The sequence below is a fragment of the Mus pahari genome, chromosome 5 (assembly GCF_900095145.1).
Source record: "Mus pahari chromosome 5, PAHARI_EIJ_v1.1, whole genome shotgun sequence".
NCBI classification, from domain to species: Eukaryota; Metazoa; Chordata; class Mammalia; order Rodentia; family Muridae; genus Mus; species Mus pahari.
The window spans coordinates 135,519,674-135,546,850 of record NC_034594.1 but is presented as its reverse complement, the minus strand read 5'-3'; the positions used below and the strand labels follow the sequence as shown (position 1 = coordinate 135,546,850).

Here is a 27,177-nt window from a genome sequence, read left to right as displayed (position 1 = left end):
AAATGTACTACATTTTCTGTATCCATTCCTCTGTTGAGGGACATCTGGGTTCTTTCCAGCTCTGTCTATTATACATAAGGCTGCTGTGAAAAAAAAATAATGTTCATAGGTGTGAGAAATTAATGCCAAAGTTTAGTGGTGTTTAAGACTAGAGATAAGAGAAAATACTAGAGAAATTGAGGGAGAACAACTTATTTGTGGAGAACATGTCCCCTTTTTTTTAAGTCCTTACAACCCAAAGCAATAATTCCTTTGTCACTGATTAACAGTTTCAAACATGCCAGCTCTATTGTAGCTAATTTTTCTGTTAGCTGACAACAGTTTCTATTTACCAAGAAACCAATTTTTTTACATACTGTTTTGAAACCTTATGTAGCTAAACTATCATCTATTCTACCTTCTCATGGTGCACACTAAAACCTGTGACCACATCCTTAGATCACACGATTAACAAACTTAGACTCAACCTAGAACAAATGAATGTTTTCTTTGATCATTAACCTGTCTCAAACCTTTGTTCCTTTCTGCAAGTACCACTATGTGCTTGCAGTGCGTGAAAGTTCACTGTGCTCCTTTTCTAACCTATACAGCCCTCACTACTCTACAAAGAAGGGGCACATTCTACTCTTATTTCTTTGTTTCATCTTCCTGGCAAAGCAACTTAAACCATCTCCTGAATCTTTCTTATCAACCACACTCCTAAAACTATTTAAATCAAGTCAGGAATTCTGTAAAATCAATTCATTAAACAACATTATTCTATAAAGTTCATCTTCATATTGATCTGCAGAAAATTTGCCCAATGGAGTAGGCTATCTCTCATGAAGGGGACACATCAGACCACAGGCAGTGGGGGGTCTCCCCATGCCCATTCATACCATGCTAGGTATAGGATGATTATCGCAATGATAGCAGAATCAAGAAGCAATTGATAACCCCCCGGGGGGGGGGATTGCTTTGCCTCTCTAAGGTACACCCATCACAGTTGTGCAAAATAGTGGACTATTTCCAGGTAGCTCACTTGCTCACCATTGCTCTTCCAGATGGTGTCCACCAACACTTTTATAGAAAGTTAGAACATGGTAGAGAATGTCCATATTTCTTTATCCAGGTGTCCTACCTGTAACTATTTTAACTTATTTTCTTTGTCTTCTGTGTAAACATTTACCTCTGCATGCACTGACACAATTTTTATGTGTTTGCTTTTTAATATCTAGGTCTAAAGACTGTAGTCTCTGAAAATCATACTCTATGTCAATAATTTTCTGAGAGTAGTTCTTGAATTTGATTTAGTAAATAAGCAAAAAAGTAAGCTTGATTCTTTGTACATAACTCAGTTTTGTTACTGACAGACCTTCTGGTGGCGGTTGCTGAAGTCACCAGTCTCCTTTGCTTTCCTCTCTCATTCCTTCTGCTTTCATCTGTTAGTGCTGTTGTAACATGTCTGAGACAACCTCCCAGTTGTAGTGGCTGCTAAGAACCAGAGGTTCTGCTTTCAAATGCAACTTGAATACTGTCTTCACTTGAAGTAATGTAGAAAGACAAAAGATGTTCACTGGTTAGCTTTCTGGAGCTCTGAGATTTCAGTGTTAGCCTGACTATATATGGAGGCCCTTCTTAAATATTCCTTTATTCCGGCTTAGGAGCTCAGCCATTAAAGGCTAATCTTACAACCAAAAATATTCCTATATTCTATGTAAAGTTGGAAATGTGCTCAGAAGAGAAATATAATTAGGCAGTGGGGTGCAATCTTAAGTAGTTTTAGGATGATCAGTTACTGTTGGATGTAGCTAATACTAAAATTTTCTTTTTTTTTCCCCTTGTATGCATCACAAAGACTACTTTTAAGGGGTGTGTCAGGAGGTTTTGGACTAGATGAGTTTCCACCGAAATGTCGGAGAAGTCAGGCCAGAGCACAAAAGCCAAGGATGGGAAGAAGTATGCAACACTCAGTTTGTTTAATACTTACAAAGGAAAGTCCTTGGAAACACAGAAGACTACAGGTGAGTAGATCCAGTAGCCCACGTTACATGGTTTGTGGACTTGTTGATGCAGATGACACTGTGTCTAATATATATGATTAGAAGCTAGGGTGAGCCCGTTTATTTTGGCCTTTTTGTATGTATTCACATTCTTTTTGGGGAATAAGAGTTAAATATTTTACCTTTGAAAATTTGTTTTTAATTTTTTAATGATATATAGATGTTGTAGATGTGTGTGTCTGTGTGTGGATATGGGGAAATAAGTGCAGGTGCCTGCAGAGGTCAGAGCTATGGTATGTCCCCTTGGAGCTAAAGTTACATACAGATAGGTGTGACTTAGAACTTAACAGCTAGTGTTCTTAACCTCACAGAACCTTGCATATATACACTTCTATATACATTTGTGTTTATAGGAAAAGAAACCATATTAAGAGACAAAAGAGGTGTGTGTGTGTGTGTGTGTGTGTGTGTGTGTGTGTCTCCACTGTACTGTTTAGCTACGGGGGGGGGGGGGAAGTCCTGTCTTTTTAACTTGAATCCCTTGCACCAGTACATACAGTGAAAAGTATAGAGCATTTGCTGCAGTATTGGTGGACATTGTGGCTTTGTTTGCTTGGGATTAGGAGACAAGATCTTGTTGCTATGTATTTTAGTTAGGGTTTTACTGCTGTGAACAGACACCATGACCAAGACAAGGCAACTCTTATAATGACAACATTTAATTGGGGCTGGCTTACAGGTTCAGAGGTTCAGTCCATTATCATCAGGGTGGGATCATGGCAACATCCAGGCAGGCTTGGTGCAGGAAAGAGCTGCGAGTTCTTCCAAAGGCAGACAGGAGAAGACTAGCTTTCAGGCAGCTAGGACAAGGGTATTAAAGCCCATATCCACAATGATACACTTCCTCCAACAAGGCCACACCTCTTACTAGTGCCACTCCCTGGGGCCAAGCCTGTACAAGCCATCACACTGTGTAACCGTAACGGGCTTAGAACTTACTGTGGTTCAGGCCAGCCTCCAACAGAGAGCTATTTTCCCACTTCCACCTTCCAAGTTGTTTAGTTTGAACTTTCTTCTCTTTCTCTCTCTCTTGGTTTTTCAAGACAGGGTTTCTCTGTGTAGCCCTGGTTGTCCTGGAACTCACTCTGTAGACCAGCCTGGCCTCGAACTCAGAAATCCACCTGCCTCTGCCTCCCAAGTGCTGGGATTAAAGGCGTGTGCCACCACACCCGGCTTGAACTTTCTTCTCTTAACATTTTAAGTTTTTTACTTAGAATAGATTGCCTGAAAACATTTCAAAACTAGCATTCCCTCTCCCCATACTCCCAGTATATAGTGTTCCATATTTAGAAGTTAGGGGGTTTTTTGGTGGGTGGGTTTGTTTGTTTTTTTGAGACAAATTTTGCTGGGGTCCCAAGATGGCTTAATATGTTGAGTGGATTGTTTACTTTTTACCTTCAATTAATGTAGGTTTATAAACTGAGTTTATAGAGCTCTACTTTAACATTAGGGACTAGTCAGAGATTCTATTGACTCCTGTTCATCTATATTATTTGTTGAATAAGATGGATAATACGGTAGATGTTCTAAGGAAATTGATGTTACTGATCTTTTAGTTGCAGCTCGACATGGGTTACAAAGTCTTGGAAAAGTTGGTATTTCTCGGCGAATGCCCCCACCTGCTAACCTCCCAAGTCTCAAAGCAGAGAACAAAGGCAATGATCCTAATGTGAATATTGTGCCTAAAGATGGGACAGGATGGGCATCGAAACAAGACCAACATGAAGAAGAAAAGTGAGTCAGAATCTGTTTATAAGAATAAAACACTTCTCTCATTGTAGGAAACTGCCAACGCTGTGCACTGAGAGTTCAGCCAATAAAAACACTATTCGGCACTTATAATTCAGTGAGTTCTTCATCAGATGAAAACACAAGTCAGCTTACTCTTTGATGCCTGCTAACTCCAGGAATAGAATCTTGGACTTATCTTAACACCATTACTTAGCAAAAACATGAAAAATGAATTTAACATTCTAAGAACAAATCTACAAGCCAACCAGTATTTACTGCAAACTTTATCTGAGGGTGGAACCCAGCATTCTGCTTTAATAAGTCCTTGATTAATGAAGAGTTAAAAAAATAATATAGATATTATAAATCTTTATGGTGTTATATTTAAAGTGTGCATAAACACATTTAAAGTAAATATATAATAAATGTGTGTATACACACTTTTAGTCTTTAGTCTCTTTGAGTCCAGGGGCATGAGCCATAAGAACAGATGACAGAGTAGCTAATAAACACGTTTACTTCTACTGCATAGCCTGTATCACACTGCCTCCTCTCCCACCCTGTTTAAATCAAGCATTCTCTTTCTAATGGGAGTAAGGAATTGAGTCAGAAAGAAATAATATTAAAAAAAGAAACAAAGGTAGGGAATTAGTTCTGTTGCCTAAATCTCAAGATGCCTAAGAATTCTGACTCCAGCTTTGAAACTGCTTGGTGTATTATTTATAAAGTAAGTGAAAAACAAGAATTAGCACTGTCCGCCTCAATCCTTATGCATTCAGTATCAGTAAATATTTTGTCTTCTGTTTGTCAATGTTTGTACTGGATTATTAACTGGGCTAAATACTTAGTAGTTATTGGTCAGTTGGTAGGATTGTTTGCATGGATCTTATCAAATCTCCATGTTCCTGCTTAATTTCTATAGTATATTTGATCTCCTTTGTAGAAACTTTAGTTTGCTGGAGAATTATTTTATAGTAGAAAGTGAGCTAGGGCTGGGTGTACAAAAAATAATACTGGTATCTTTTTGTTTCTTGAATAACCTTTTCATTTTTAAGTATTGCCATATCGCAAGAATTGCATAAAACTGTAGACTGTTTTTAGTCATGTTTTATTTATGAGAATGGATTAGACAGATTGCTATTACCTGTTTGAAATGTAATGCAATGATGAATCTATCATCTGACATTTGGAGTTTGCATAGCCTTTGCCCCTAATTATCCCAGTGTAAACTGAATGTCTGCATATATTTACAGTTCTTTAAAACATTATTGGTAGTTACTTTCAGTATCAAGTTGTTTTGGTTTCTTTTTAAACAAAATGGAAAACAGGCAGCTGTCAACTGTTATTTAAAGGGAGAGATGAATGGGAGAAAACAGACATAACTTGAAAGGTAATGATACAGAGGCAAACCACTTAAAAGATACCTCTGTAATCTATAAGTATTAATACATTTGTGGCCAAACTTAGTAGACTTTACATACATTTAAACATTTTTAATCTGTAATATATGAAATAATGGATTAATATTTTTTTAAAGAGCACCTGAAGTGTCACCAGCACAGCCCAAACCTGGGGTTGCAGCTCCCCCAGAAGTAGCACCTGCTCCCAAATCATGGGCCAGTAACAAGCAAGGTGGGCAAGGAGATGGTAAGTGGACATAAGCTGGGGGATCTGGTAAGGGTTAGTGGTTACTGAACAGCCGTGCAGGAAGGAAATGGAGAGAGCATTGCTAGAGGATATAGTCATATCCTTGAACTCTATTAGGCTAGTTAAATTTCACTGTCAAAAGTCATACATGATCTAATCTAATCTAAGGAGAGTCTCTGAGTTATCCTCTGCCTTTTAAAGAACATCTATGAATTAAGATACAGCTCAACAAACATGGCCTGTACCCTTAACATTTCAATGAATACAAACATGTTACATATTAATACCATATTCCTTTCCCTAATTATCCCAAATGTCTTTTACAGAAATCCTGCTAGATTTCTGGGTAGTGAAAATTAGAGAATGTTCATAAAGCACAGTAGCTATAATACTTCTAAAAAATGGACACATATTTAATGTATAGTGAGTTGCTATTTAGTGGTTAATCAAAGTAGTAAATGAAATGAAAACATCTTAGCCTTGTTCAGGTCCTGGTGTTTAGTCAAAGTATATTTCAGTACTCCAATTTAAACTAGTTGTTAAAAGATTTTAGCAGAGAAGTTGGTTTTCAGTAGTAGAAGTCATAATGAAAGAGAAACAAACACTCCTGCAGCATATCTGAAAGGTTTCTCTTAGGATTTTGTCTCCTCGTGGCTGTTCATTAACTTTTCAAGGGCTTAGGTACAGTTTATGAGTTTGATATAAACAATCATTAGAATGTGGAATAATTAATTCATCAGAAAGAAGTAGGGCCTCTATCCTGGGAGGGTTACTTGAATTATCTTCATTATAAAAGTTAACTTAATGTGTTTTTGAAAAATGTTTAGGAATCCAAGTGAATAGTCAATTTCAACAGGAATTTCCCAGTCTGCAGGCAGCTGGAGATCAGGAAAAAAAAGAAAAGGAAGCAAATGATGAAAACTATGGACCTGGACCCAGTTTACGCCCACCAAGTAAGAATGCTTTCTATGCATTTTGTCTTAAAATGCCACCACATATGTGTTCTTGTGTACTTGCCTGCTTCGTAGAGACTAATGTTGTTTTCACGTAAAACACAGAATTTTTTTTGTGCCAACAATAGTACCACTGTAACTGTAGAGCTTGTTGAAAACGTATAATTACATCTGTAAGGTATCCAGGTATCTTCTTTGTAAATAATATGATCCTTTTGTCCATATCTTTGCCCTGTTCATTCCCTATACCCTTCCCTCTTCTTCACATGCATATGCCTGCCTCAGCCTCCCATAGTTTGGGATTATAGGCATATGCTATTGTGCCTAGTCTCGCGCGCGCGCGTGTGTGTGTGTGTGTGTGTGTGTGTGTGTGTGTGTGTGTGTGTGTACACATATACATATACACACGCACACACAAACACACATATAAAACTAACAAGTTTTGGTTTTAACATTTTCCCCATTGTGTAAGAGCTACCTTTTTTTTAACTTTGTTTGTATTCCATGATTCTTTCCTTTCTGGACTCAAAATGAAATGTTTTGGATAATGAAGGATATTTTATTTGCATGATAAAGCAGAAACTAAAAATAGAAATAAATTTTTGAGACAAATGTAAATGTTTTAGCTTCATGTTGTCATCACGAAACATTTCAGCAGACTATATGAGATTCCTCTAACAAAACTATAGGTTTATATTTTAATGTTATATTTTATAATTTAAATTTATATTTTAATGTTATATACATTGCATTTTACATATTAGCCTATTTCTTGTCAAACTTACATATATCATAAATTTTTGTTTAACCTTCATAATGTAATCAATTACTCATTAGGAATTGGATCAGCTCCACTGTTTTTTCAATTAGTTAAATTTTGACCCAAAAGTTACTATTGTCTCCTAATAAACGTGGCAGCTTGAGTCAAACTGAGCCCAACACATGACCTCCCACTGTTTCTGAAGGAATCCAGAAGAGGCCTTGTTAAACCTTACGACTAAGGGATTCATGTTCATGACATACCTTCCCCAAAATAAGTGATGGGGAGAGGAAAGATTGGACTGTTTTCTAGAAGGGACATATTTGTCTCTTAATAGTCTGTTCAGGATTTCCTTAAAACCATAGTGGTTTCACTTGTTTACATTTTAAATAAAGATGTAAACAAGATGTCACTGAATCTGCTCCTCTGGTCCCATGTAACTAGTAAGAGTTGACTAAAGTAAATGGATTTGAACATCCCCATCAGCTTTTCTGAGCTGTAGAATTTCACTCCTCTTCCTTCCTTCCCTTTAGATGCCTGCCTGACAGACCAAGTGAGAGTAGTGGTTTTTGAACCATTACAGAAACACTGAGAAAGCTTTATACAAGTTCTGATAACCCTCTTTTCATGGGTTGTCATGGCTGCCTGACATACAGCCTTTCTGCTTCACAATCCATAACTCTAGTTTGCATTACAAGACAGCAAATCCCCACTCCTTTACTGTACTTGATGGCATTTTCTTAAAATATGCTAAGCTTGGTGTTGCTGTTATGTTACTAATATTTTCTTAATCCTTTTTGTCCTCCATCCCAGATGTGGCTTGCTGGAGAGATGGTGGTAAGTCTGCTGGGTCACCTTCCTCTGATCAGGATGAAAAGCAGCTTGGCCAGGACGAAAGCACAGCTATACCATCAGAACAAAATGATATTCTCAAAGTGGTGGAGAAGAGGATAGCTTGTGGTCCTCCACAAGCCAAACTGAATGGACAGCAGCCTGCACTTGCTTCTCAGTACAGAGCTATGATGCCTCCATATGTGAGTATTGCTAAACATGGCAGTCAGTCAAAAGAACTTTTACTCTGGGACTCGGAAGAAATGGGTCTCAATAGCATCTAACTAAAAGCTGATTGTGAGTAATAGTGAGGTAAACAAGTCACATGCCTCAGTAGCACAAGTAGCTTTATCATGTTAGACCACATAGTTTCACAGCATATTAAACCCCGCTCTTAGGAGCCAGAAGCAGGTTGAACACTGAGTTTGAGGCCATCAGGACTACACAGTGAGTGAGACCTTGTCTCAAAAGCAAACAGAAGCACAAATGTTGATTGCAGTTTCACAACTTTTAATTATTGTGGAAATAAAATTTTAGTTTACCAGTTCTTTGTATTAATGAGTATTTTAGATTACAGATTTAAAACTTTTTTATTCATTTTATTCATTGGGTTTGCTAAATTGCCCAACTGATAGTTCATGGCCAATAAGAAAGAACCTAAAGGTTAAGAACTGTTTGAATTCTGATTACGTTTTTAAATCTACATTTTGCTTTTTTGTGAGACAAGGTCTTGTGTAGTTCAAGTAGGCTTCAAGATTAGTCCTGCCCCAGACTATTGAGTGCTGAAGTTACAGACATGCATGCTCTATTATGCCCACTTAATTAAGTTTTACAAAAGAATAGTGGTAAATGCCCATTCTCCAATCCTGAATACAGTATTTCATTTGTGGATATTTTTGGTTGTGTTTTAAAAGGAGAAAACATGGGAAAATAAATACATAGCTCCATTAACATGACTAAAATTTAAAAAATGAATTCTTAAGTGGTAGATCATTGTTAGGATCGAGGTAATGATTGATATTTCTTAGGGGTCTTGTCACCTGTGTGTAGATGCCTCTATGCAGTTTTTTTTCTTTCTTTCACTTATTTGTGTCAAGTTGCTTGTGCTTTGTTCCTTTACTCTGCCATGTTTTAAGTGTTCTAGAAAAGCAAAGCAAATTACTTAAGTATTTTTTTAAAGGTTATATAGTTCATTGTGCCTGAGGCCCTGACCTTAACTACCCTACCATGCTGAAGGATGATATCCTAAGAAGTATGAGAGCATGACTTTTTTTGTTTATTTTTGGTTTTTGATTTTGGTTTTTCAAAACAGGGTTTCTCTGTATAGCCCTGACTGTCCTGGAACTCACTTTGTAGACCAGGCTGGCCTCGAACTCAGAAATCCGCCTGCCTCCGCCTCCCAAGAGCTGGGATTAAAGGCGTGTGCCACCACACCCGGCTGAGAGCATGACTTTCAAAAAAAAAAAGTAAAGAAAACTTTATAAACTGACCTGGTCAGTTTGAACCTAATTTTCAAGTTGTGCTTGTAGATTTTTGAGCTTCCAGGTGTGGATATTGGAAGGAGCATCAAAGCAAAGGGCAGAGAAGGCTTCAGTACCAGCTGCTTCTATCAAACCAGCCATCCAGTCTATACCACAAGTAGATACTGAGTAGTTAGAGATAGTTTCCGCAATTAAAGTTAGGACAAACTCCGAATTTTCAGGCATATACCTCATAGAATTGCGATGTCTGAATAATTTAAATGAGGAGCTAACTAAACTAAAGACTGCCTCCGGTTTTACTCCTTTTACTCTAGGTGCTGCGGCAGCCAACACCCACACCCCCAGATTTCCTCAATACTTGAGAGTTGACCTTGATCTGGTGTTTAATTTGACCTTGTTTCAGCCCTGTGTTGTAAGAATGGCCCCTTTAGACATTATAGTCACACAAAAAGTCTAAGTGTGTGAGTTCTAAGTTCTAAGTGTGATTTCCTTACCTAAAAAGGTTATTTTGGGTTTTTTGTAAGACATTTTTTAGCAGAAGCAAATTATTTCAGTCTTATGTGTCTGTAAATGAGTAAACGTGTTGAGACTGTCTCCATCCAGATTATAGCTGAGTCCTTTAGTTACCAGGGTTTGCATAATCTGCCCCTCACCCACCCACTTTTAGGCTTACCTTTTTACCTTAACTGGGTTTTTTAGTACTTAATTGATGTCATCTGTATAGAAACTTGACTAAGAGCACATTTTCTATGCCATTCTTAACATCTTTCTGTGATCTGAAGTGAGTTCCTCTATATCATTGTTTTTCTAGTTGCTTCACGAGTTTGTGGGTTTTACATTTTGTGTCATTACATAAGTTAATTATATTAATGTGACATGGAGGTTCTTCAGTGTCCTAGTTATTCTGTTTGTGTTAGGATTTCTGGAGGTGGGGGTGTGAGGGCACATGTCTTAAGACAGGCAGATCCCCTGAGTTCACAACCAGCAGTTTTAGAGCAAACTGTAGACCAACCAAGTCTACATAGTGAGATTCCTGCCTTAAAAACAAAAAAAAAGACTTCCTGGAATCACTGTTCTATAAATGGTTTGTTAATGAGGATGAGTGGAGGTCTATTCTAGCAAAGTTAAATATTCATGTTATTTGCTTCAATTTCATACTTTATTACATTTTAAGAGCTTCTCAAACTGAACTTGTATATCATAAGTTACTAACTTTTTTTTTTTCATCCAGATGTTTCAGCAGTACCCAAGGATGGCATATCCTCCTCTACATGGTCCCATGAGGTTCCCACCTTCATTATCAGAAACAAACAAGTAAGACTTAAACAAAGCCTACAGGGGATATGTGCTTAAGAATTTTTTTTTTAACATTGAGGGTTCATTTTTCTACTCTCAAAAGTATAATTGTTTACCTCTTGTAAGATAAAACTAAAATAGTAGCTAGGCAGTTTGGCACGTGCCTTTTAATCTCAGCATTCAGAAGGCAAAGGCAGGCGGACCTTTCAGTTCAAGATGAACCTGGTCTACAGAGGGGGGAGGGGGGGAGAGATCCTGTCTCAAAAACCCCAAAATAGTTCAGTATTTTAAAAAAATGTAATTGGCATAAATGTTTGAAAACAGGAAATCATGATCCTAAAACTAGTGATTATTCTTTTTCTTACTCTCTTCTCTTAATGTGGGAATTTTAGGATCCTCTTTAAGTAATGGTTCTAAATACTTATTTTGAAATGAAAAAAATTGAACTATTTAAGCTACTAAGTATATATTAATGATTTCTTTATAGTCATGTCATGCCAGGGTAGATTTTGCTATAGAAAAACTAATATCAAATTGAAATGAACTAAATTCCAGTGTTTTAATACTCTCAACTCAATGTAACTAAAACCTGTGCATTTTTTTTTTTCTCTGCTCCCCCGTTATTTAGAAGTCTTCGAGGAAGAGGCCCTCCTCCTTCTTGGGCTTCTGAACCTGAACGCCCATCCATCCTTAGTGCATCAGAACTGAAGGAGCTCGATAAATTTGATAACCTAGATGCTGAAGCTGATGAAGGTTGGGCAGGTAAGGAACAGTTCATTAAGCACTTGAAACTGACACAGTTAGTGTTGTGTTTATGAGCTCCATCTACGTTTTCCTTCATTTAACAGGTGCTCAGATGGAAGTAGATTATACAGAACAGTTGAATTTCAGTGATGATGACGAGCAAGGAAGTACTAGTCCTAAAGAGAACAGCAGGTAAATTTGTGACTGTCTTGCTATTTACAGCATAATTTTGTTGATAGAACATGAGCTGTTGGTGCAGAGATTCATACATTTTTTTAAATATAGAATTTCTTCATTTTTCTTAGATTACTTAATTGCTTCAGGTTCTTGTTTAATTTCTACATTTATTCATTTATTTATTTATTTATTTATTTATTTATTTGTTATTCCTTAAAAGCTTATTAGCAAACAGCATTAGAGATTTGGGAGATGGAGCTTTCTATCTCTATTACTTATTAAAGGGCATCCAACTAAGGAATATATGGGCTAATGTGTAAGAAAACATGGGGCTTTTATGTTCCCAATTTGTAATTTTCTCAGACATCTCTGGGATACCTGATATGTTGAGGGTTTTTTTATATCTGTCTGTGTGTCTGTCTGTCTTGTCTATCTACCTACCTACATACATTAATGTATCTTTGAACCAAAGTAAATTAGAATATAGTCAATAATATTTTCAATATCTCTTATTTATATTTAGGTGATATTTTGAGAGGACAGGCAAGAAAATATGTGTATTAGATTCATTTACATCACAGATGAGTATCCAATTTGAGCAGCTGCTGTCTATTTTAGTTACACTTTGACAGTGTGAACTAACTACTCCCCAAAACACTACAGAAACATCATGTACATTACATGATCAGTATTAACATCACTAAGTCACAAACCTGCCATTGATTGCTTTATACATTTTCTTCCCTTGAAATTATATGGAAAACATTTTTTTACAGAGGAAAAGTCATCGCTTGTTACGTAATTTCTTTCTTTGCTCCTTTCCTCTTCTCCATTTTGGTTCTTCAGTGAGGATCAAACTTCAAAAGCACCTGAAAGCACAGAAAACCGAAAAGAAGTAGATGAAGCTTCCAGCGCTAAGTCATCTGCTCAGTCATCTGCTCAGACACCTGCTCAGCCTCCAGTCACAAAAAGTCCTTACGGGAAGGGGCCACCATTTAATCAGGTTTGTTGGGCCTGTGCAGGTCCTTATCATTACCAGTACTTTGGATGAGTTGATCTTAGAATCAAAATTGATGTGACTTGAGAAAGGGGTTTGTGTGGTGTGCTGGCAGGCAGTGGATGCAGGTTGTAGTTTTGAGCTGGATTCACACATGAGATCCTCCTGCTTCTTCTGGGTGCTGAACTGTCAGGCATGTGATACAGTACTTGACTGGGACTATGTATTTCTTTGCTCTTTTTATTGCCTGTTAAATGAAATTACTGATATGACTGCTAAAATTAATTATTAAGCCCAAACTGAAGATTAAATCAGATCAAAGTAGGGGGATATTTTCTTTAAATAAAACAAGGTGCTTTACCATCTACTGCATGTCTTATACATCGTGCTACTTGCATGGGAGAGAATACACTGTAGAGAAATCTTAGCATGAAGAAAATGGAGACTTAAAATAGCTGGCTATTCTGGAAAAGATAGCAAAAGGAGAGAAATATATGGGGAACATATATTCTGATCTCATGACTTGAGATGGTATAGCAGTAGCTACGTTACAAACTGAAAGAGGCTGTAATTATGTAGGTGGTTTTTGAGTTTGTACAAAACAGATGGAAGAACATACCTGTTAGTAAGCTACAGGGAACAAACTGGCAGTCTTTGAAAGGGAAAGGAAAATTTCCCTCTTTGTAGTAGGTTTGCTTGTTACCATACTGATAATGGCAGTATGGTTCTGTAAAAAGTAATTTTACAGTCACTGGTTAACTTTTACTAAAATTAAGACAGGCCCAATAGATTGACTTTGAACAGGTTTGTGTTCTCGTTGAGAAAATTAGTACACTGAGTGTGGGGCAAATTTTTAAATCTTTTTTTTTTTTTTTTTTTTTTGATCTCTTATCTTTATAGGAACGTGGCCCATCTTCACACTTGCCACCACCTCCCAAGTTGCTTGCACAACAGGTAGATTTTAGATAAGTGTTGATGTATACTATGCAGTATTTGGCTTTGTTTAGTTTTCTTCTGTTGGAATGATGCTTTATGTTTATAACTTTCACTAACCAGTTGTACATTGTTCACTGTGGCTTTTGCATGTTTTCCTTCTAGTTCATCCTTCTTACCTAACAAGCACATCGTGCACCTCACTAAGGAAGAAGCACAGAGCTGATAGCGGCCACATTCACACTTGTAGTCTTCCTTCCTTGTTTTCTCTGAAGGCAGGCAGTCCTGCCGCTTACTGTCTACAGAGTACTGTACCCTGCTTTTCATTCTCTTCTATCATCTGCTTTATTTTTTTGTTCTCCATCATAGCAAAATTCCTTTAGTAAGTTATACTTAGCTGGATGAGTCATAAATTTTTTTGAAGGTTCATTGTTTTTGTTTTTTGTTTTTTTTTTTTTTTAAGTGTAGCAGTAACTGTAGTCAGTTTCTGGTTGCCTTTGGAACAGTGTGTTTACCTGAGGAGAATTCACAATGCCTTCACTTAAGGGAAGGTTCTGGACTTCATGAGCTCTCTGTATACCATGTATGAACACAGAAAACCTTTAGACAGCTCTCACTCTAATGATTTCCACCCAAAAATACATGCCATGATTTTTAAAAATACAACATATACAACTGCTGGGTTTTTACATACTCGTGAGAACCGTCTGTTATACACTAGGTGTAGGATATTTTAAAGACAATAGAGGAAGCAGTTCATTACTGGCATTAAAAGTACGACCATTTCTAGATGGTTTTAAATGCCACAGAGTCCCCTGGTTAAAATGTAAAGCTTCACAGCTTGCCTGTGTCATCTTAAACAGCAAGAGGATTTAACTTGCACTCTACATTTTAACTGTCAGGTTTTTATTTAGATCAAGTATCGCTGCAGCGTTCTGACCAGCCCAAGTTTAGCAGCAAATGGCAGGAATCATATAAAATGCAATTTTATAACAAAATGAGTCATAAATTTACCATCACTCCCAGGAGTGCTGTATGAACACACGTACACATCCATTGACTCTTCTAATAAATTAGATTTCCAAATATTAATCTAACAGAGAACTTGTACTAGATTATGCCAAGAAAAAACACTATAATAATAATAATAATAATAATAATAATAATAATAATAATAATGGCACATAGCTCAGTAAAAAGGATTTTTAGCTTCACACAAAAAAAAAAAAATCTGTGAATGTGGTCTAGGGAGATAGCCCAGTAAGTACCTGCTATACAAACATGAGGATAAAAATACCCACATAGAGGAGAATCATACATGTTTATGGTGTGCACAATAATGAACAACATATCATATACACACATTCACAAAGAAAAAGTATGAGTGGTCAGTAAGCACATGGAAAGGTATTCAGTATGTTTAATAACTGTGCTGTCTGATAACCGTGGTAATGCAAGTTTAAGTCATGGTAATACTTTTTCTTTGCATCCATCATTGCCCTATAATAATAACATATACGCTAGCATGCATACTTGAACAGTATAGGAAGGCAGCTTGGCAGTTTCCTGTTAAGGAAACATAATTGAGAGGGTCACTGCCACCTGTTTATTCAAGAGGAATGAAAATATGCAGATGTGTGCCTTTATACCCCAGGATACACATCTGTCATTGTTCCTTGGACCTTGGACTACTAAACGGCAGTGAAATGGTGTAAGCCACCAGAAAATAGCCTCCACATTATTGGAGTGAGCCAGAGAGAATAGCACAAGAGACTCGTCTGCATCAGCAAAATTCTAGCGCAGGAAAAACAGTGTTAGGGTTAAGATATGTGAAGGTCATGGGTGAGAAGAGCAGGAGTGATGTGATGCCGATGAGCTTCGTGTGTATACCATCCTCATGAAGCCATGAAAAGAGATGTATGATTTCTAAGCCATAGTATACATTTACTTTTTCACTGGTATTTGATTTCACTATGCTGCTATTTTTCTGTTTTGGAATTCTAACTGGGCAATATATGAATCTCAATCTTTCTTTATCCTGGTGACTTTTCACTTCTCTAAGTTGAAAATCTTGTGGTTTTTTTTGTTTCTTTATGATTTAGCACTTTATGTGCTTTTTCTCTTATTTTTGCCACTTCTAGCAGTGTTGTTAAACTCTGTCATCATTTGAAAATGTTAATGAAAATAATATCAGTTACACGAACTGAAATCTTCATTGTGTTCTGGATACAGCGTAAATCTCTCTCTTTCCAGACGTAGTTTTGAAATTTCCTACAAGGCAGTTTCTCTAGCAGCCATCTTGTCCCTTGCTTCTACTCTGCTGCTTCCTTGTTTGTCTCCTTGGTACCCATGGGCTGTCATTTGACATATTTGGGCCTTGATTTTTCTCCCTGAGGAATTCCCCTTCTAAGGCATTCTGTCTGTAAGCTACTACTAAAGCATGCACTTAAATTTCTGTTATCTCTAAATTGATCTTTTATCTTAGTATAACTGAGTGAGCAGTAATGCCTAACATAGTGAATGGGTATTTCTTCACTCGGTGTTTGACGCTCCAATTAATTTTTCCCTTCCTAATTTAGTAGATTGTCTAGACTTAATATTTAAGAGTCTTATGCATATACCAGAGGTCAAAGTTCAAGTTTGGGAAGTCAGTTCTCTACTAAAAGTGTGGGACCTGGGATTAAACTCAGGCTGTCCAAATTGGCAGCAGATTCCTTCTACCCTCCATCACCGTCTTGCTGGCCCTTTCTCTTTTCATTGTTTTGTTTGTGCTTTAACAGAATCTCTTCCTTCTTTCTCTTTCTTTCTTTTTGACCCTTCTTCCCATCTCTCCATATTTATGGCACACAGTATCAGTTCCAGAAAGTGATCAGGGTGATGATGGCTCAGGTATTGGGGGGCTTGCTGCCAAGCTTGACAACCTGAGTTCACTCTGGAGATTGCATATAATGGAATAATGAGAGAGCCGACTCCTACAAGCTGTTCTTTGACCTTCACGTGTGCACACATGCACACACACATAGACGTAAAAACAAATTATTTCAGATACCAAGTTCTTGTCTTCATCTGGTCTCTTACCCCTTCAGCATCCCCCACCTCCAGATCGACAAATACCTGGAAGACAAGGCCCCTTTCCCTCTAAGCCTCCAGTACCTGATAACGATGAAATATGGAAGCAAAGACGAAAACAACAGTCTGAGATATCTGCTGCAGTAGAGCGTGCTCGTAAACGCCGCGAGGAGGAAGAGCGAAGGATGGAGGAACAGAGGAAGGCAGCGTGCGCAGAGAAGTTGAAACAGCTGGATGAGAAGCTTGGGATCATAGAAAAGCAACCATCTCCAGAGGAACTCAGAGAAAGGGAGAGAGAGAAGGAGCGGGAGCGGGAGAGAGAACTTGAAAAAGAAAAAGAGCGGGAGCGGGAGCTTGAGAAAGAGCAGGAAAAACAGAGGGAAATGGAGAGGGCAAGACAGCAAGAGAAAGAGTTAGAACTACAGAGAGAAAAGGAGCAGGAACTACAAAGGCTAAGAGAACAGGAAAAGGAAGGTGAGCTGAAGGAACAGGAAAAAGAGGAAAAACTTGAACCCCAAGAGCCTGTTGTAGAGCCTGCGACAGAAAACCAAGAAAGTGAAAACAACTGCAAGAAAGGTATAGCACCCCGCCCACATTTCATAGTTAGTTATGCACTCTCCTTGGTTTGTTAGTGGTGGTGAAGTGAAGGCAGGGCCTTGCAATGTATTTGTGATGCGTCATACTCTATAACAGATGGAACAAGTTTTCCTCAGGATAAAAACAGTTACATCTGAGGTTTAGTGGGAATACTTGTCCCCATTACGAATAAATTTGTTTCAGCATAACTCGTGATTACTCTGAGGTTTTTTTCTTTTTCTGCCTTTTTTTTTTTTTTTTTTTTTAAAGATGCATTGGTTTTTAATAGGTCCTTGTCATGTAGCCCTGGCTGACCTGAAATTGCACTGTAGAACAGACAGGCCTCAAACTCAGAAATCTGCCTGCCTCTTTCTCCTGAGGTGCTGGGGTTAAAGGCATGTGCGACTACACTTGAGTTACCTGCTTTGTTAAAATATACATACATCACTTGTGTGTCCTCTGCCCCTCCCCCTAGGTATAGATCATATGTAAATACTGAGTGTTAACATGAATATTTATTGAAATAAATGGAAAGTATTAGAACCTTGGGTTTTTGTCAAGTAAATACACGTGTATGTAAATGAAGGATTTGGATCTGTGATCTCCTTAGAGTTCAGCTTTATAAGAATCTGTTGGTAGTCTAGTGATATGTTATTGATGGTTTTCATACTGTGTTACAAAATGATGATTTAGAGTATTATGGAGATCCTTCTTCCTCTTTAACAACATGTTTGATAAGTTTTTTTTTTGTTTTTTTTTTTACTGTTTCTCTAAACAGAAGAACCAGTTTTCACTAGGCAGGACAGCAATCGCAGTGAAAAGGAGACCACACAGGTGGTACAAGAAGCAGAACCTGAATCAGGGTCTCAACCTCGACCTGGCTATTTCAAACAGTTTCAGAAATCATTGCCACCACGGTTTCAGCGGCAGCAGGTAATACTAAAACCAAAAATACTTTACCTCGTATACAGGATCGGAAATACATATCTTATCGTCCAGTATCTGATAATATAAAACAAAATACATAAAGCATAGGAACTTACTTTAATTTCTTTTTTCTTTGCAGTACGCTTGTTGAGAATTGGTTAAGAAGTTGACTTTCTCTATCATGTCTTTTTTTATCTTAAGCTTTACTCATAGACACAGATACTTCTAGGAAATGATGAGATGCTTATGTGAATTATAAGAAATTACTGTAACTTATTTGGTCTTTTGCCAACTCTGTGCTAATTGTTTTTACCTTTAAATATCCCAAACACCATTGTTTTCAAATACGATTACACTAATTAATTATAGAATAGAAAGGTCAGTAAGTGTGATTTTGGTTTTCCAGGAGCAGATGAAACAGCAACAGTGGCAGCAGCAGCAGCAACAGCAGCAGCAGCAAGGCGTACTTCCACAGACTGTGCCTTCACAGCCGTCTAATGGTTCAGTCCCTCCACCACCACACAGACCCCTTTACCAGCCAATGCAACCCCACCCTCAGCATCTGGCTTCTATGGGTTTTGACCCAAGGTGGCTCATGATGCAGTCCTATATGGATCCTCGAATGATATCAGGAAGGCCTGCTATGGACATTCCACCCATTCATCCTGGTGGGTTGGGAGTGACTGTTACTACTCGCAGTTTTTAATGTTGCCTTGTCCTGTCCCCTCCTTTTTGTCATAATTCCCTCAGAAGCAGAAATCTAGTAAGAACTACGACCCCTAGGTCTTTATCAGGAAGTTAGAGCTTTTAGTGTAGACATTTGTGGCAGCTGTTTAACCAGACCAAAGTACTAGCTCTTTTTTGTTTTAGAAATTTAAATTTTTTAAAAAATATTTATTTATTTATTGTATATATAAGTACACTGTAGCTGTCTTCAGACTCTCCAGAATAGGGAGTCAGATCTCGTTACGGATGGGTGTGAGCCACCATGTGGTTTCTGGGATTTGAACTCAGGACCTTTGGAATGGCATTCGAGTGCTCTTACACGCTGAGTCATCTCACCAGCCCAGAAATTTAAATTTTTGAGATAGCAATTCTTGTTAAAATCTGTTACTAGTATTCTCACTCTGCCAAATATTTCAACGTTTAAATTTTATCTTCACATATTTATTCTTTTATATAGTTTTCCTATTATTATTATTATTGTAATAACTTGATTATTCATAAGTTAGCCAAAAAGTAAATAAACCAGTCCTTTTGGGAATCCATTTATAGTTAAGCCAGGTAATCTATCATCAGAATGATACTATGGAAGATTTAGGAATGATTAAAAAGCTATTGACAAATTATAGCTCATTCAAAGCATAGTGGCATGTGCCCATAATCCCAGGACCCAGGAGGCTCAGAATTTTAGGGCCACCTTGAAGGGTTGGTTGGTTGGTTGGTTGGTTGGTTTATAAATCTCACTATTTGAATGCAGAGTTACCTATTTTAACAGCAAAGATGAATAAAATTTGCTGTAAGAAATAATTTTTCCCAAAACTGAGCCTTGTTGGTATGATTCTAATCTCTATTTTTCTGTTAGCTGTTTTTTTTTGTTTTGTTTTGTTTTTTTTTTTTTTTCTTTTTTCTTTTGGTTTTTCGAGACAGGGGTTCTCTGTGTAGCCCTGGCTGTCCTGGAACTCTGTAGACCAGGCTGGCCTCAAACTCAGAAATTTGCCTGCCTCTGCCTCCCGAATGCTGGGATTAAAGGCGCGCGCCACCGGCCCTAGCTGTTTTTTTCTATGCACATTTTTTTCTTTTAAAATAAAGGGAACTCCTATTGTATTTTCTCCCTCTTATGTTTTTAGCACTCATTTTGTATATGTTTATCATGGTTTTGTTTCTTTCACTTTACCTAATTTTCTTGGGTGTATGAACTTTTCTCACAGGAATGATTCCTCCTAAGCCATTAATCAGAAGAGACCAAATGGAAGGGTCACCTAATAGCTCTGAGTCATTTGAGCATATAGCTAGATCTGCAAGAGATCATGGAATTTCACTTTCTGAACCTCGAATGATGTGGGGGTCAGATCCCTATCATGCTGAGCCTCAGCAGGCAGCTGCTCCCAAGTCTGCTGAAGAAACTGGGGATGCAAGGTAATAAATTACTTACATCATTAAAAGATAAGTAGAATATTGCATCCCTAAAGATCATTCTGGGTGCCAACAGTATCACTCATGGACAGAGTTGTTTGCCATTATGCAAGATGGCCAGAATTTGATGTTTGGAACCCATATGGTAGAAGGAGAGGACTAACTCCCAAAAGTTGTCCTCTGATCTCCACATATGTATGATGACAAAATCTCTTCCCACTCTTTATCAACACACACACACACACATTAACATTTTTTAAAGGATTAGATTCTGATTTAATACCAAGCCATAAATGTGCTTCATTTTATCTTTGTGCATATTTTCTCTTTTTTCTTGTATTAAATTTTAAATCAACGAGGGCAAATTAGTAAAAACAGGAATTTGCCCTTTTTTATAGTCTAGCCAGTGGGCTGATAAGATTCTTATAGTGGTGAGAAATACTTTCAGTCCTTAGAGAAATTATGTAAACCACACTTAAAGCAAAGTGATAGTTTATAATGGGCAGTGGAGTAAACTCTCATCTATAGCCAGATGGCTAGAGTTTCTTTTATGGGATGTATTTTAATGATTATGTTGTATAGTTATTTGTAATTGGCAAATTGATAGACTTGCTCTAATATATTAGTTATACTAATTGGTGCATTAGAACTTCTTACATAAACATTTTTTTAATTGTGGTTTTAGCACCCATTAACTAAGTATACAAGTCCGTATTACTGTCTGCAGTTACAGATACGGGGCTTCATATTGTGTGACTGAAAGTTTACCCCATCATTTAGAACAGCATCTCCACGTTTCTGACTGCCCTAAGCCTCTTGTAATCTTCATTCTATATTCCGCTTGAATGAGGTTGGTTATTATATTTGCACCCTTGATACAATTTGTGCCTTTGCTACCAGCAAAACTCTTATCTGCGTTAGTGTTTCACAGTTATCTTTTCTTATTTTCCCTGAGTAACATCATCACATTTTCTTCATTCACTCAATGATATAGACACTCTTGTGTTCTTCTCTTTGTTAAGATTGTTTTTAATTGGGGAATAATAGTGCTCTTTATATGTAGGATTCATTATTTTATATTTGGGGTGGGTGGGGTTATGTGGTAGGGGTAATGCTGCAGTGGAGGGGTATACGTATACATGAGTAAGGTTGTTTTGTTGGTAATACCTTTGAATTCTCATCATCACAGGCCTGAAACTGCAATGGACCATGAGCATATGACTGCTGCTTATCCTGTAGAACATAGTCAGTTGGAAACTCATTCAAAAACAGACGTTGCTAGAGACTCAACTGAAACCGAAGGACAAAAGTTTTTAAGCAGATCACTGGAAGATGTAAAACCTCACCATGTTGATACAAATAATCAGTCTGCTTGTTTTGATGTAATTGATCAAAAGAGCTTACCTACTCCTACAGAAGAGCGGATCTCGGCGCTAGAAAGTCAACCTGCCCGAAAAAGAAGTGTTTCTCATGGATCTAACCATGCTCAGAATGCAGAGGAACAAAGAAATGAGCCACCTGTTAGCATACCTAAGGTTACAAACAGATGTATGGATTCCAAAGAAACTGTAGAAAAGCCAGAGGAGAAGCCAAGAAAAGATGGCTTTCTGCGATCTTCTGAAGGGCCTAAACCAGAGAAAGTCTATAAATCTAAATCAGAAACTCGGTGGGGTCCAAGACCAAGCTCCAACAGAAGAGAAGAAGGTAATGATAGGCCTGTGAGAAGGTCCGGTCCCATTAAAAAGCCTGTACTTAGAGATATGAAGGAGGAGCGGGAACAGAGGAAGGAGAAAGAAGGTGAGAAGGTTGAGAAGGTCACTGAAAAAGTTGTTAAAGCAGAAAAGCCAGAAAAGAAAGATCTGCCTCTTCCTCTACCACCTCCAGCGCCAGCTCAGCCACAGCCATTGGTTTCACCACCAGTACAGCCAGAAGAGAAACCACCATCAACAGAAACATCAACTTTGACTCAGAAGCCATCTCAAGATGAGAAACCTTTGGAACCTGTTGGTAGTGTCCAGGCAGAACCTGTAGTTAAAACTGTAAACCAACAAAGTGTTGCAGCACCGATAGTCAAAGAAGAAAAGCCACCTGAGAAAGTTATCAACAAAGATGTTGGAATAGAAAGACCTCGCCCAGATTCTAGACCAGCAGTTAAAAAAGAATCACCTTTACCCACTAGGACCTATTGGAAAGAAGCTAGAGATAGGGATTGGTTTCCAGACCAAGGATACAGAGGCCGAGGCAGAGGCGAGTATTACTCCAGAGGTCGAAGCTATAGAGGCTCTTATGGGGGTCGTGGCAGAGGTGGTAGAGGGCACACTCGTGATTACCCTCAGTATAGAGACAATAAGCCAAGGGCAGAACAAGTGCCTTCAGGACCTCTCAGACGACGAGAAGAAAGCGAGACGCGAAGTGAGAGTTCTGATTTTGAGGTTGTTCCCAAAAGAAGGCGACAGAGGGGTTCTGAGACTGACACGGACAGTGAAGTTCATGAAAGTGCAAGTGACAAGGACAGTTTAAGCAAAGGGAAACTTCCCAAAAGAGAGGAACGGTCTGAAAACAAAAAACCTGTCAAGCCTCAGTCTTCTTTTAAACCTGAAAACCACGTCCGAATAGATAATCGGCCGTTAGAGAAACCTTACATAAGAGATGAGGATAAATCTAAACCAGGTTTCCTTCCCAAAGGGGAGCCTACAAGGCGTGGCAGAGGGGGAACATTCAGACGAGGTGGAAGGGATCCTGGAGGCCGACCATCACGTCCTGCCACCTTAAGAAGACCTGCTTATCGAGACAATCAGTGGAACACAAGGCAGGCAGAACCTCCTAAACCTGAAGATGGAGAGCCACCAAGAAGACATGAGCAGTTTATGCCTATACCTGCAGATAAACGACCTCCAAAATTTGAGCGAAAATTTGACCCAGCTAGAGAGAGGCCCCGAAGGCAGCGTCCTACCCGACCACCAAGGCAAGATAAGCCACCTCGCTTTAGACGACTGAGAGAGAGAGAGGCCGCTTCCAAGACAAGTGAGGTGTTGGTACCCTCCAATGGCACAGCTAATAATGTTGTTCAAGAACCAGTTAATCCACCCGTGGACATTTCTGGAAATAAGACACCAGATTTGTCTAATCAGAACTCTTCAGATCAGGCAAATGAAGAGTGGGAAACAGCCTCTGAAAGCAGTGATTTTAATGAGAGGCGAGAGAGGGACGAGAAGAAAAATGCTGATATGAGTTCACAAGCAGTTGTAAAGGCTGGAGAAAGTGTTTTGCCTCCAAAAAGAGAAATAGCAAAGAGAAGTTTTTCTAGTCAGAGACCTGGAGTTGATCGCCAGAATCGTCGTGGCAACAATGGCCCACCCAAATCAGGAAGGAATTTTTCAGGTCCTAGGAATGAAAGAAGAAATGGCCCACCATCAAAAGGTGGGAAGAGAGGGTGAGTACTGTAATTGAGAACATACCTTGAAAGAAAGTAGGTGCACAAGGTGCCAGGCTAGATAAAAAGACCATGTATTCCTGACTGCTGTTATCTATATGCTCACACTTCTTCTAAAAGGGTTTTCCTGGAAATAATGTATAGAGCTTTAGAAGTACTTGTACATCCAGAAATGAACGTACAGTTTCAGTATTTGGTTTGTGCTAATGAGTAGCTCTGTCCTTAGTTTCTCCAGGTGTGTTTTAGACTTGAATATCTTAAAGCCACATTACTTTGGCACTCTGTGCTGTTAATCTCAGAAATCCTTGGTGAATTGTCATAAATTATATTCCCTTCTGGAGTTATAATAGTCCCAGGAAGCCAATTCCTATGTATTTACTATGCTCTAGTGACCAACATGAGTCCTCTGGCAATGGGTATTAATTAATTTTTAAAACTTCATGTCTGAGGGTGTAGTAGCTTCTTAGTTGGTAGAAGTGTTTACGTGGCACTGCGTAAAACTAGGCACGGTGCTTACATGTCATCTCAGCATGTGGGGAGATAATGGGCAAGGCGATCAGAAGTTACAGGTTATCCTTGACTAGATGGTTCAAGGACAACCTGGGAGGTGAGAGATTCTACTTCCCAAAGACAAAAGAAGAATAAAGTGTGTGCTAAGGTTGCTTTTTTAATACTAAGATGTTGATTATAATGTTAATATTGTTTTCAGTATTAAGATTGGCTCCATTCAGATTTTTGACATGTTTATTGTAGAAGACGGAAGCTTTGAAGAACTAGAAGAGAAACGAGAGTATGGGATATTGTAGCACATAGTATACCATAAGCATTCATGAATTGATGGCTTATCAGGCTAAGAGCACAGATAGCTCTTCCAAGCATCTGGGTTTGATCCCCAGTACCCATATGGAAGCTAACTCCAGTTCTTGGGATCCACTTCCCTCCTCTTGCTTCTCTGGGCAATGTACACATGAGTACAGATATAAATGCAGGCAAAACACCTGTATACAAAAAAATAAATCTTAAAAAGCATTGTTTCGGAATTAGCACAATATTGCAGGTAATTGTATGTAATTAGTATTTTCAATAAAAATTCTAGTATAATGGACCATTTGTTTTCTGAATAAGTGCTCAATATATTTCACTTTGAATGTTCAGGGTAGCAATAAAAGCAACACAATAAGTATTTAGCTAGACAAAATTATTAGAATTTCTAGTACTACTAAAAAAAAATCTTGATTTGATTTTTGTGTTGTGTAGATAGCAACAACTCTATAAATTTGTAGAAACTCCAGTTTGGAAGGGCCCATATAGAAGGAATGAATTCATTTCAGACTGTTGGGAGTCATGTCAGACACACAGTAATCCTTTATCTTGAGAAATTGTATAGACTGATAAGAAAATTAAGCAGTAAGCCCATTTTAATGTTATATCTTCATCTGGCAGTTTTTAAAAGATAAACCTGGAATTGCTGTTATATTAAGAAACAACAACTAAGGATATATTTATTTGCCTTTGAAGTGAGTTTTCATGTTAAAGGTGTTTTTAATATGGTTCTATCAGGACATAAATCTGATAAAACTTTAATGTGTATATATGCTAAACAATGTAAACATTTAGAATGCTGTTTTAAATCCTATTTTGTATGCTGCCCACTTTAGGAGCCGATCTAGCACTGACTTGGTTACAGAAGCTTTTTTTGATACATCCATATTATAACTCATTTATAAAATGACAAACAGACCCAGTTACCTCCTGGGGATAATTAGAAATCTAGACTTTAATTGTTGGGGAGAACGTCAAAGAGCTGGCCTGCTGTATTGGAGCTTTAATGAAGGTCAGAAGCTGCTGAGAATGACAGGGTCTTTTTCAGTGCTGTTGTTTCTTAGGTATGACTGCAAACTGCCAGGAAACAGTTTTGTTTTGTTGGAGTATGTCAAAATCATCTCAAAAATTTTCTTTAGGCCATTTGATGACCAGGCCTCAGGCACAGCTGCTGTTGACTCTGTCAGTGGTAACTCTGTACACCACCAAGAAGGTGTGCCTAATGGTGCAGGACAGAAGAATTCCAAGGATGCTGCTGCAAAAAAGAGGGAGGATGCCAAACCCGGTCCTAAGAAGCCAAAAGAAAAAGTAGATGCTCTGTCACAGTTTGACCTCAACAACTACGCAAGTATGTTTCAGATTCTTTTGTTTTACTTCTTGGTAAATTGAAGCAAATACTGTGAAAACATAAGGAAGGAGAAGTTGTGCATTTATGTTAGACATAGACCAAAATAACTCAGACTAAAAGAACACTAGCCTTTAGCATGTTATGAACAATTTTTGTTAATGATACTCCAGAAAGATTTCACTGTTCTCGTTGGAAGGGGCTTGAAATTGATTAAACCAGTAAAATTGTAAAACATGCTTGAGAAAGTACAGAAAAACAAACATAAAGTGAAGACTTTAAGTTAGAACTAAAGCAATTCTGAACATTTCTTTTTAAAGAGAAAAAAGTAATAGTCAATACAAGCAGAAAATAACAATGGGAGACTATTATAGGTAAATTAAGGAAGTTAAAAATGAAGACATCTCAAACATGGATAATAAGCAATAAGGAAATATTGGGTGAAGAAATTAGTACAAATTATCTCAAGTTAGATGATTTTACTTGTAATAGTATATTTGTCATTCATTCAGATGAAATCAAAGCTTAACAGTGAATAAAACTGAGATTTCTTAATGAGGAATCCCAGTATGAGATGTAGGTGTCTTTTCCTTGCTTCTAATTGTGTGTGGTTTTATTGGTATTTGTTTTTATTAAACTCTTAATTTGTTTGGACTCAGATCTGACATTTCTAGGCCAGTGGTTCTCAAAAGTGTGGTTCTCGACGATTTGTCTCAGTTGGAAATTGAAACGAAAATTCTTATCTACCGAACATTGAATATGATTTTGAGAACTTTTGTAATTCAAATGGGGGAAATGAGAAAGAAATAAATAACTGATCTTAATTGCATGTTTAGGAATTTTTAGCTGGATTATTTAGAAATATAAGTGATTTTCCACTCAGACATTTGACAGTCAGTTGTCAGAACTGGAGTGAAGTACTGCTTATATCTAGGAAAATAGAGGGACAGGGATGCCACTAAGAATTCTATGTATAAAACAGCCAGACCATAGTATGAAGTTATAAGGATATTACCTCTTTTCTCAGAATACCTTGTGTTTTCTTTACGCTTTTGTGCTGATAATGAGATAGATGAGTGATGAAGTGGGTGGGTATGCTACTAGTGAAATGACAGACAGCCTGCTTCTGCGCGCTCTAGAAGAAGTTTCTGTCCCCCCCTGCTCCTTCCTGGACTCTCAGAGAGGACCCTGTCTGACACCAGAGTATCACAATTCCATTTCCATAGAGGCACACCTTGCTGACCCCACCCCCACCCCCACCCCCAGGAGCCACAGAT

At 38.0% G+C, this 27,177-nt stretch overlaps 1 protein-coding gene across 6 annotated transcripts in view; it reads left to right on the top strand.

Annotated features, from left to right (window-relative positions):
* Positions 1 to 27,177, top strand: part of Prrc2c (proline rich coiled-coil 2C) — a 66,356-nt gene that overhangs the window by 14,245 nt on the left and 24,934 nt on the right. For 3 of the 6 annotated variants that reach the window (XM_029539235.1, XM_029539238.1, XM_029539233.1), the window contains exons 2-17: positions 1,838 to 2,003; positions 3,599 to 3,776; positions 5,311 to 5,420; positions 6,248 to 6,373; positions 7,947 to 8,167; positions 10,677 to 10,759; positions 11,370 to 11,503; positions 11,590 to 11,677; positions 12,509 to 12,665; positions 13,560 to 13,613; positions 16,679 to 17,237; positions 18,016 to 18,170; positions 18,571 to 18,832; positions 20,096 to 20,303; positions 21,490 to 23,733; positions 25,695 to 25,903. In XM_029539235.1, the coding sequence (XP_029395095.1) occupies positions 1,892 to 2,003; positions 3,599 to 3,776; positions 5,311 to 5,420; positions 6,248 to 6,373; positions 7,947 to 8,167; positions 10,677 to 10,759; positions 11,370 to 11,503; positions 11,590 to 11,677; positions 12,509 to 12,665; positions 13,560 to 13,613; positions 16,679 to 17,237; positions 18,016 to 18,170; positions 18,571 to 18,832; positions 20,096 to 20,303; positions 21,490 to 23,733; positions 25,695 to 25,903 (4,900 nt within the window). In that variant the 5' untranslated portion in view covers positions 1,838 to 1,891. The remainder of the gene's footprint in view (positions 1 to 1,837; positions 2,004 to 3,598; positions 3,777 to 5,310; positions 5,421 to 6,247; positions 6,374 to 7,946; positions 8,168 to 10,676; positions 10,760 to 11,369; positions 11,504 to 11,589; positions 11,678 to 12,508; positions 12,666 to 13,559; positions 13,614 to 16,678; positions 17,238 to 18,015; positions 18,171 to 18,570; positions 18,833 to 20,095; positions 20,304 to 21,489; positions 23,734 to 25,694; positions 25,904 to 27,177) is intronic. The other 3 variants (XM_029539237.1, XM_029539234.1, XM_029539236.1) reach the window with 3 other exon arrangements.